Below are 11,779 nucleotides of genomic sequence, written 5' to 3' on the forward strand. Positions count from 1 at the left end.
TACGCAAAAAGCTATTACCGGCAAAAAAAGATTGCAGCACCACAATTTCGCATATGGTCTCCCACTACACTACTCAGTGTGGCCCTATGCAGCTTAACTAACGTTGATCGGACGGGAAACAGTGCTTCCTGCATGGTATGGCCGCAACCGAAATCAATATATAGTCTAAATGTTTCATACGTTTAATCCTGAATATCTTTACAAAAACAGGAATTCTTTATAGACACGAGGCTGGCACATCTGTGTGTCTGAATTATTTAATAGGGGCTATTAGTCATCGTAATGAGAAGGATACGGGGGTCACCTTGTGCGAGATACACAATATCTTGTAGCCGCTTAAGGTCTTTGTGTATGTTATTTATATAGTTTTGCTCTTGATTAGATGAATTTACAAAACAGAAAGTAACAGAAGACAATTTCTAGGAATTGATAACGTTGTTTTCGGCATGTCACCATATATGTGCGAAATCATTGTCGAACAAGGAGACGGGCTGAGGTTTGACGCTGGGTAGGTATCCGAGATCCGCTAAGCTGTTTTATGTACAATTCTGTATTCTACCTCCCTCGATTAAAAAATTCTACCAGAACAAAGAAGGCAGAGATATGATGGCAAGATCCCAGATCTTCCAAACTAATTAGAATTAGTTTGTCACCACAATCTTCAAGGTGCCTACTCAATATCATGATTTGCTTTAAACTACCCATATGTGCTAATTCATTATATAAAATAGCACTATCATGTCTTTGTCAGATCCGACGGAGCTTATATGATTGGATAGTCTAGATTTACTGAAATATTTCTCAAATCATTAAATGCGGTTTAATTATATGAATATATACGTATGACGGAAATACGACCAGAAGTTTCAATCACAAGTCCAATATTCCTTGCATTTAACTATCATGTAAAACCACATTCTAAATTATATAGATCATAATTTACAAGCGAGCTATTAGTATTCTTTCTATTAAGAAAAACATGTTTCTAGATAATCAACATTAATATTCTTCCCCCATAAGACGAAAAGAAAATTTATTCATTAATTTTATAATATCAGTTTTATCATCATTCACTCAAATAACCGATGCGTCTTTAGTAATAATATCATCACCACCTATTCTGGTATGGGATACTTTTTTTAAATAAGACATATTGATTATAATTTGAATATGTAATTAACCTATCTTGTAAATTTTTATAGCTCCCCCTTTAGGCTTTCAAATTAATAGCTTGAAAACTATGAGATTGCAGGCGGATGCCCACAATCAAGGTTCAAATTATTATATATCAGGACGACAAATTACCCTTACATATTTCACTTTTATACATATTTACTGGATCTTTAGGCTATACCGATTAATACACGCACTTCGTATATGTATTTACCCCCATAGCACAGGCACAGGCACAGGTGGGAATTTTCTCGGCGTTGAAATCTGTTTTTTTGTTTCAGGGATCATTTGAAGCTTAATTATATCTTATAATTTTATCCAATTTTTCAATGACCACTCCCTTGCCCCTTTTGGCGCAAGAGAACCTGGCCTAGGTTACTTTCATGAAAAGTGGAGGGAGTTTGACTAATAATTAGGATCGATATAAGAAAGTGAAGCTCCCTTATATTAAATTTTACATTCAAGTAAGGAAAATTGAATAAAAGTTTACTGTGACTAAAAACTAAAAATATAAATTTTCACCCATACTCTATAATATATAGCATCGTGGCTAATTTTAAACTTAAACTTAACCTCAAGTTTAACACCCATGAAATTTAAATCATAAATGATACATTAATATCACTAACAAATAATGTCACCTTTTTAATATGATGATTATTACTTATTTCTATTACTAAATTTTCAGAACGCTTAATACTTTAATTATGGCTCTATGGGTAAAAGCGGGCGATGCATCATTAGAAAAAAATATTTAGTTTTTATCATAGGGTTTACAACTAAAATATCAATCAATAAAGATTTACGGTTAATAATTGATAATGATCTAGGGGCAGCGTGGTCACTTCAGGAGTTTTTACGCTATTCTCGTTTCTGAATTATCATTGTATCCTTCCAGGTGTTTATTGAATTTTGCTGAGAGGGAATTGGCGTGAGAGGCCTTAAATATCATCTCTGTGTATCCTCTCCACTCTTAGACAATATCTTAACCCTGCTGCGCAGGGTGATATGATTCAGCGAAGCCGGGTATTTATTACTCAGATTTAACGAGCTTTGAGATGTTTTATCATTATCCAACTTCGCCATGGTTTGCTTTGGGATGTTTTGGTATTAAGTCTAGTATACGCCTATTCCTTTTCTTTTCAGAAATACAGTAATCGATAAGTTGATGAGGCTTATTAATACAGCGTCTTCTATACCTCCCTGCACACCCGTTCTGACAATTAAAAAAAATCAGTAGATATTTGAGAAGTTTTGGTGACCTATAAGGTCCAGAATCATGTGATTGTTTTGAAAACGCTTATTCTCAGATCGACACCAGAAAATTTCTGAGTCACACCAATGCTAACGATCTTATGATATCTGAATATTATAAGTGCGCACCTGGGAAAAACCTATTTACCTGCTGAAGCTAGTTTATAAAAGTTCACCACTCCGGCTAAGCGGTGACATTCAATCCGTCGATTTGGTCTTCAGTTTTTTCATTGCTACCTTTTGACATATCAGGAATTCTGCATGGGTTTACCGATTATAGTGTTACACTTCATGAATAACATATTCTCTGATATTACTAGTGAGGCAGGGCGAGAGCGGGGCAATTGTGAGGGAAGATATTTTTGTTTGCCGTTGGAAATGCTGGGTTGAACAATGTATTTCTGGGCACTAAATCCAGCATTAGTCATTATCAATACCGGAAATCTTAACCTAAAAATCACAAATCTCATGCTGTTTGATTTTAGAATATGTTCTCACGGCCAAACTCGGCTTTCTCATACTTTGGCTCCGCAATGGAAAATTAGAATACCGCGAATTGCCATCAACCTCTTGTTCCCAGCTCTAATTCAAAGTAAGCTAGCCCAGCACGAAGCAAAATACTTCCCTGCCAAAATAGACAGCTGCAGCCCATGATGGCGGGTTTCTCGTGAATGCCAGCTTAATTGAGCCAGCAGTATTTGGCCATGCTGGTGCGCACCCATCCTCGAGATCTCGGGTCTCTCAAAATTCTATTGGCCACAGTATGGCGCCAAACCAATTTTTTTTTTCAGGCTTTCAAAAACACACTTGATTCGGACCGCAGCCTGAATTCAGCAGTGACTCGCGCCCGCCGTGCCGGGGTTAATGTTGGGTCCAGTGGTGCTAGCTGCCCATGTACATATACAGAAGTATATACATGTATATTATATATACCAATATTAATGGATAAACAGAGAAATAGCCAAGGGGTCCCATCGCATATTGACCGTGGCCCTAGCATACCCTCAAATCGGCATACACACAAATGTCTAGATGTATGATCATAGATACACAGAAATATTTCCAGGTGCCCGTCGCATACTGCCCGTGACTAGCATACTCTCAAATCGGCATATAATCAATTGTATATACGTATATCATATACATGTATAATTATAGATATACAGAAAAAAAATCCCAGGTGACCCTAGACCCAAATCGGCAGACACCCCATCGCCGGATATTCCCCCGGCCTTCCCCTCTGCCTTTCACTAACTGGACTCCCTGGCCCCAAGTCGCCAGGCGCGCATGCCGGGCCTCTCTAGCCTCGCACAACTTGGCCATTTTCTTTCGGCCCGGCCCCAAATCTTCACTTCGTGCTTCAGCAGGCGGGCCGTTCTGGTATGTTCTGAGCCATGGCGGACCTGGAAACCCCGGACGCCTCCAAAGAAGTGGCCGCACGGCGCAAAACCGCGGCCCAGAAGGACCACAATCGTATGTTCCGACAACAGCAAATCAGCTCGTACAAGGCTGCCATGCTGAAAGAGGCACGGGCGCAGCGAAGCCGGCGCCGGCACGGCAAGGGGCCCGAAAACACGGCCAAACTCGCGGCGGTCCTGGAGCCGCTTGAAGGCTCTCCGAAAAAACGGAAGAAAGTCAACTTCAACCTACAGGCCCCGGGCCGGGAAATGGCCCTGGTGCTGCAGAAGCGAGGGGCGAAGTAGCTGGGCGGGTGTGCGGCTTGCCGGGACCACCCAGGGAATATATCTCCGGCTGCATTCAGAGAAATATCTGAGATGCACCCAAAGTATCTGAGATGGACAACCCAGAGAAGTATCTGATATGGACAACCCAGAGAAGTATCTGATATGGGCAACCCAGAAGGACCACCCCGAGAATCATCTGGAATGTTGCAGCCAGGGGCTTTATTGATGGTGAAAGACTTAGAGAATATATCTGAGATGTTGCACCCAGCAATTTCATATGCGATGCAGCGCCCAGAGGCTACATTGTTGGTGGGCCACCCAGAGACTATACTGGCGATGGACAGCCCAGGTGGATCACTTAGAGAATAGGTCTCAGGTGCAGCATCCAGAGAAATCTGAGATCCAACCAGAGATAATATTTCAGACGGAAATCCCAGACGGACCAACCAGAAATATATTGGAGATGCAGCGGCCAGAGGCTATATTGGTGGTAAACCACTTCGAGAATATATCTGAGATGTTGCATGCAGAGAATGGTGGAAAATCTAGAGAATATATCTAAGATACCCAGAGAATTCATTGAGATGCAGCACCCAAAGGCTGTATTAGCGGTGAAGCACCCAGAGACTATATTTAAGACGGAAATCCCAGATGGACCACCCAGGTAATCTAAGGTTGCATCTAGAAACTAGATCTAAGATGGACAACCCAGATGGTTCACCCAGAAATATTTTGAGATGCAGCAGCAAGAGGCTATATTGGTGGTGAAGCATTTACGTAATATATCTGAGATGTTTCATCCAGAGAACAGATGGGTGGTAAACCGCCCAGGTAATATGAGATGCACCACCCAGAGACCATACTGATGATGTATCCAGAGATCGGTGATGGACCACCCAAAATATATCTCAGATGCACCACCCAGAGAATTTACCTAAGACGCAGCACCCAGAGAATACATCTGAGACGCATGTGAGTCGATGGCGCCACGGAAAACCTGCTCTTCGCTAGACAACTTACGGAGATTTGGGAGCAAGCCCTAGGCCCATTTTTCTTATTTGTGGACACTGGCCGGTTGGCCCGCCGCTTCTGCAAAGGCCAACACATGCTCTACAGCCTCAATCGGCGGGCCGCAGCCGGCCTGGGATCCGTTGTATTAATACATTTATATAAGTGGTGGTGCGGCCGGAAGCCCACAGCCTATACATCCAAAGACGAGATCAACGTGATGTTGTCGCCCTTCAAGAGAATGCGGCCCAAGGTCTCCTTGGCGCCGGAGGCCGTGGAGATCTCGACGGCATCGTCAATCACTATGTTCATGAACTCATCGAATCCTCGCACCTTGCCTTGTATTCTCAGCTGCGTCTGCTCATAGAGCCAGATCGTCACGAGCGACTGCTGCTGTAAGTACTTGAAAATCAAGTTGATGGGCGGGAGCACGGCCTGCTTGCTTTTCACGGTAGACATGGTATGGAGATCTGGGGGTCTGTCTTAGTTGGAGGTGAACGTGGGTCTGTCTTAGTTGGAGGTGAGCTATATAAAAAACGGCCTGGAGGTGGTCTTAAAAATAGAGTTCGGATCTGCAGCAAAGGGAAATATGTGCGGGCCTTGTTTTGGCGCTTCGGTCGTAGTGTCCGGTGATATCCAGTCCAGGTGCTCTGGGTCTTTGGTCCGGCTGTCTCTGCATGGAACAGGCGGTCTGGTGCGAAAAGTAGACATGGCCCATGGGTCTATGTATATGCCGGTTGAACAGTTGATAGTAGCCATGCCCAAGTTGCGAGACAGTATGCTGGCGGAATAATGCCGGCGTCTTGGGCCTGAGCCTGGAACTAAGCTGTTTTGCGTAGATATCCATTATTTAACAGACGCCCGGCTGCGCTGAAATCGTTTTGTAGGCCTGGAGTGCGAGCGTGATTGCCACCAGTACACGTGTGTGGAAGTAGTCGGCCGGATGTTTCGAATCGGGCTCTCCTATGACGTAGATGTCCAGCGTGAATGTCGAGTATTTTTCTGTTTTATTCAACACCGCTGCGCATGTATAGTTTGAAGAGGCTGACCGCCCTGGGATCCGCCTCGGCCAGACTGCACGTCTAGTTTGGCTAAGACAATATATAACGGAATTACGCAGGTCGAGAAATAATCGGATCAGAGGGCGGGTAGAAATTGTGGGGGTGGATTGAATAGATAAATTTACAGGCCATAGAGGGGATGCTTCGGGGCCTTTGACGCGGGACTCTGCGAAACTGCTGGAACATGAAATCAATATCACGCGGAGACATTATTTGACCAAACAGGGGGAGTTCAACCAGGTATATGGTTATGCCAGGCCGGGCTGGTTTGAGCGTTCCTACGAATACAGTCAATATTTGTACTGAAGTTCAGTGAATGCTTTGCATGAACGCTTGGTGAACCGAGAGGTGCGAGTCCAATGTAAGGAGACTCTATTTTTCGTTGAGAAACAAATCTCGTGTCTGTGTCTCCTGGGGTATACCCCGTACGCTACACATTAAGGAGAAGACACGATAACCATAGCTTTTCTTCCAGCAAGAGACAAGAAGCGCCTCCACCAATGCCCGGGTTCTTTAAACTCTATCCGGGCACCAGGAAGACAAAAGGCTGGAGAAACTATTGGAGAGTTTCGGAAGCAGGAACGGCAGGAAACTGCAATTCTGTTTTGAAGCACTCCCCCTTGACATGGTTTTGAGCCCTTATACAATAAGCTTCATATCTCTGAGTGTTGGTGTATACCAATGGCTCATAGCCGATCGGTCTCAAAATTGCGTGCACATTTAGTGGTCTGCGATCCCTCAGCTGGGAGGAATGTTCTTACAGAGAGAAGGAGTATACATGTTTGGGCTCTTTGCGGTAGAAGGATGATTGCGCCCGTGCGAAACATGCGATTATTAATTGCTGCTCATAATGCCACGATACAAGCTGCCGATAAGATTTTGTTGGGGATTCCTTGAGAAACACATCTTTGGGGATTTGAATGGGCCCAGGCGCTTGGGCCCTGATGTAGCCTTGCATCGTGAAATGGCAGTTGTACCTCGCAAGAGCAAATTATAAAATGGCAAATCAACGTTGCAAGTAAATTGCGAGGAAGTTGCAAGTTAAGATTGGATTATGACAGTTTCACATTGAGAACAGTGCAATCTGGTACAGGACTTTTTGTGGCCTGGGTGCCTGGTGTATGCACTTGACGTTTTCACACCTGCCAGAGTTTCCTATTATGGTGTGCTTCTATAAAAATGGCCCTACGAATTTACTATGCTGAGGTATGGCAAGGCGATTCTCAGAAATCGCGGGCAACCGTGCTGAATGGGCAGGGCCAGTATGCCTGGCTCTTCGCATTTGTTGGGCTAAAAAATCACGCCAGCCAAAGTCAGGCTTCACAGCGCACCTTGCCATAGTGATCTTGCAGCTTGCCCGCCATATATTGGTAGGACCAAAATAGAAGGTCTCTTCCTGCATTTGCTGGGTGTGGAGATATTATAAGTATTTTTTCCAATATTTAGAATTCTGTATTTTGTAATTTCTTGAGGTGGTTTTTGGTGGTTTTTGCTGCCGTCCATTGTTCTGCCAAAGGCCCCGAGCGACCAAACATAGGAATTTAGTGCGACTCCTCCGGTGCAAAATCATGAAGCCACCATACTATAGACAGCAAGGGCACGCAAATATTCACTATAGAAGCCGTGAAAATGCCCAAAGGAAGACCAAGAGTAATACGCCAAAACGGCCGTAAACACAACTGGCTTCAACCGTCAGACGTTAAAACACGCAATGCCACATCGAGCCGGAAGATCAATATAAGGGGATACGCACAGCACACAGCAATAAACTGAAGAGATCAAAACCTCTGTAATACATCCTACATCAATACTTCAATTATAAACACCAGTATGATACATCAGTCGATTCATGAATATTACACATCTATACCATACATCAGTACAATACATTAATACAATGCATAAGGACCATACATTAAAACATTAAATCAAGACAACAGATCAACAAATTGAGTCTACAGATCAACAAGCTAAATGAAAGAATTTGATCAATACATCAGATCAACACATCACATGATTTAAATGTCAACACATTATCACACTAAATCAACGATACAATACATTGATACCATACATCAATACACTAAAAGAAAACATCAGCGCAATACATCTGTAGAATACATCCATACCATGTATCATCAAATTAAATAAGCGCGTGATAACATGAGAATGACAGAAAAAATACACCAGTGCAATACATCTACCATACATCAATACATCTTCCATACATCAATACAATTCATCAATACCATACATCAAATTAACGGAAAAAATTTACCAGTGCATACATCAATACATTGAATCTACACATCAGATTAACACATTGAATCTACACATTAGCAATTATAATCAGCATAATTGATCAACACATTAAATCAACACATCAAGAAATAAAAATGCTTAGACATCAAATCAACACAACGTCACACTATATCAACGGTACAGTACATCAGTTCAATACATCAACGTAATGCCTTGATACAGTACATAATGACATTTAATCGACACATCAAAAGAAAACATCGGCGCAAGACATCAGTACCATACATCGATACAATTCACCATTCTATACATTGATACAATTCATGAATACCACATATCATCAAATTAACCGAAAAAATTCACCAGTGCATACATCAATACATTGAATCTACACATCAGATCAACACATCAAATCCACAATTTTAATCGTCACTGATAGAAATGCCAACACATCAGATCAACACATCATCTCATCAAGTCAACAGTTTAGCACATCTGTACAGTCAAAATACACATCCCTACAATCCAGCAGTACTATACATGACTTAAATGCAATACAATACAATATACCATACATCCATGCATCAATACCAAACATCAATACAACACGTCAATACCATATATCAAAATCAGTCAGCAAATGATAACATCAAATCTACACAAAAAAATACACTATCGCAGTACATCAATCCCATACATACATCAGTACATGGTAGCCTACATCGCAGCAATACCACACCATACAATTCAATAATATCGTTTATCATCAAGTTAAATCAACACATGATAACATCAATTTAATCACGACGTGATGTCATCAAAATTAAACCAGCACATGATAACATGAAAAAATTCACCAGTGCAATGTTCATACCATACGTCAACATAGATCAACACCAAACATCAATACCACGAATCATCAAGGTATGCAAATACATGGGTGTAGCAAATAAACTCAACAAATGGTAGCATGAAATCACAAGATAAAACACATCAGTGCTCATAATAATACCCTACATCAATACATCATACCCTTAATCATCATACTATACATCCATACAACATACCATACCGTACCATACGACTCGTCAATACCATGAAGTATCAAGATAAATCAACACATGATAGCCTAAAATTACGAAACAGTACACCAGTGCATACATCATACCCTAAATCAATACATAGATACCTCCATCCAAACATCATCCAATACATCAATATAATATCCCAATATCATGTATCATCAAGCTAGATCAGCACATGATGCACCATTGCAATGCCTCAGCGCCTTAAACACCAAATCACCAGCCAAAATCCCCAGAATCACCCGCCAAACACACCAGAAACATCAACCCAACTCACCAAGTTTCCCACAAACTGACCAAAAATACCAGCCCAATATATTGAAAAAACCAGCCCAATTTAGTAAACACACCAGCCCAACTCACCAAGAAGACCGCCAAACTCACCAAGAATACCAGACCAATTGACCAAAAATACCAGCCAAGCTCATCAAAAGTATCAGCCCGAATCAAGATGTATTCCAGCCCAGCTCATCGAAACCATCAGCAAAACTCACCAAAACATCAGCTCGAATTACCAAAAAACACCGGCTCACTTTGCCAAAAACACCCACCATAATCGCCAAGAACACCCACCATAATCACCAAAACCACGAACCCAATCCACTAAAAATATCAGCTCACTTCACTAAAAATATCAGTCCATGTCACCAAAATGACTAGCCAAACTCACCAAAAGTACTAGCCCAATTGACCAAGAACACCAGCTCAATTTACCATAAAGATCACCCAAAAATTACCAAAACCAGCCAAGCTCACCAAACTCATCAGTTCTAGTCAAGAAAAAAATATATCCAATTCACTAGAGTACCAGCTCAGCTCTCCCTAAATATCAGCTCGAGTCATTATGAATACCAGCCGAATTCAATAAACATTCCAACCAATCTCCCCAAAATCCTGCCCAGAACGCCCGCATACATATCTAGTATATATTCATTATATCAATGTTACTTGAAGTATGTTTCTTTTTTATATTCGGAGTCATTCGATTTTATTAATCAAACATTCCGTTCCTTTTTATTCCTTATGCTCAAAATGATACAAACAATTTAATAGGTATGTTCCATTGAGGAAACGTCTTCAATTCATAGATAGGCATGATAAATATATTTTAAAATCACCGATGCTATTTAATTATGTAGAGATAAAATTGAAAACCTGGTAAATTTATGTTGCTATTGAGTATATATAGCTCGAGTTTTCCTTTGAATCATTTTTTTGAATCATTCTGATATTTTTTAGAATTTCTTTTTCGAATCAAATACATGTACCGACAACTCAAAGTTACCAATATAGGTCATAAACTAAGGTAAGTTATTATATCACGGCAGACTACTGAACTATACTAATACATTGAGGACCTTTAAAGGTTCATTACGCCGGGGATGGCCGGGATTATTTATACGCTTACCCCCATGAATTATTCACATAAAGAGTTCAGTAGTCGAGGACAGGCAGTAAGACAAACCGTAGCAAACAAGGCACCATTAGAATGAAACTAAATAATAAGCATATAAATGGAGAGTTCACGCGGGGTGATTATTATAAGTAGTACTGAGCATTGTGGAAGTTTAGTCCCATATAAATAACGAAGATACAACTAATCGATCAGAATTCTCAAAAAGCATACTTTATCACCTATGGATGTTAATAATGGTACAGCACAAATATATATTGGATGTGTGCGTCTCGTCAAATGGCAACTACTAACACTGCTATGACTTTAACTGATTCGTTTCGATTCTATAATTCCTATTTTTTTGACACACATGATTTATGTATCCAATTGCAAAATCACCTTATGGTTCCTAGTTGATGGATATTACCCCTCTTAGTGGTTTTGATGTTTAGTCATTGTACATACCCGGCAGTGCAACAAAGAAAAGAGGCCCTGGCCTTCTACTTGCCTTGGATGCGAATGCATGTAAAACATGAGCATTCGCTATTTCGTGACCCACGGGCTTATATTGTGCCCGGGAATGGTGTAATAAGCAGCCCCGAAGGCGCTACTAGATTGAAAGCACTCACTCCACAAAACAACTCAAACTGACAACTCTGCTAGTGACAGTACAAGGCTCCACCTTGAAGCTGCCCAGCGGATTCTGTTCTCCATGAAGCGGCACGTTTTAAAGCTCGAGCCATCCCCCGCAGGTGATCCCAAAGGTTCAGCTCCGTCTGGTTCTGCTACAAAACTATTATAAAAACCAACCCACGCGTGAAAATATACCCTTCGTCATCATATAGGGCACTCTGG

At 41.4% G+C, this 11,779-nt stretch overlaps 2 protein-coding genes across 2 annotated transcripts; one reads left to right on the top strand and one right to left on the bottom strand.

The window, feature by feature from the left end:
* Nucleotides 1-3,821: 3,821 nt before the first annotated feature.
* METBIDRAFT_10013 (uncharacterized protein) lies at nucleotides 3,822-4,130 on the top strand (the record flags this gene model as incomplete). Its single annotated transcript, XM_018853670.1, has 1 exon — nucleotides 3,822-4,130. The coding sequence occupies one exon, from the start codon at nucleotides 3,822-3,824 to the stop codon at nucleotides 4,128-4,130; it is 309 nt and encodes a 102-aa protein (XP_018714269.1).
* A 1,182-nt stretch (nucleotides 4,131-5,312) lies between these two features.
* On the bottom strand, nucleotides 5,313-5,579 carry METBIDRAFT_34148 (mRNA splicing protein; the record flags this gene model as incomplete). Its single annotated transcript, XM_018856447.1, has 1 exon — nucleotides 5,313-5,579. The coding sequence occupies one exon, from the start codon at nucleotides 5,577-5,579 to the stop codon at nucleotides 5,313-5,315; it is 267 nt and encodes an 88-aa protein (XP_018714270.1).
* Nucleotides 5,580-11,779: the final 6,200 nt, after the last annotated feature.

The sequence above is a fragment of the Metschnikowia bicuspidata genome, assembly GCF_001664035.1.
Source record: "Metschnikowia bicuspidata var. bicuspidata NRRL YB-4993 chromosome Unknown METBIscaffold_1, whole genome shotgun sequence".
In the NCBI taxonomy this organism is placed as follows: domain Eukaryota; kingdom Fungi; phylum Ascomycota; class Pichiomycetes; order Serinales; family Metschnikowiaceae; genus Metschnikowia; species Metschnikowia bicuspidata.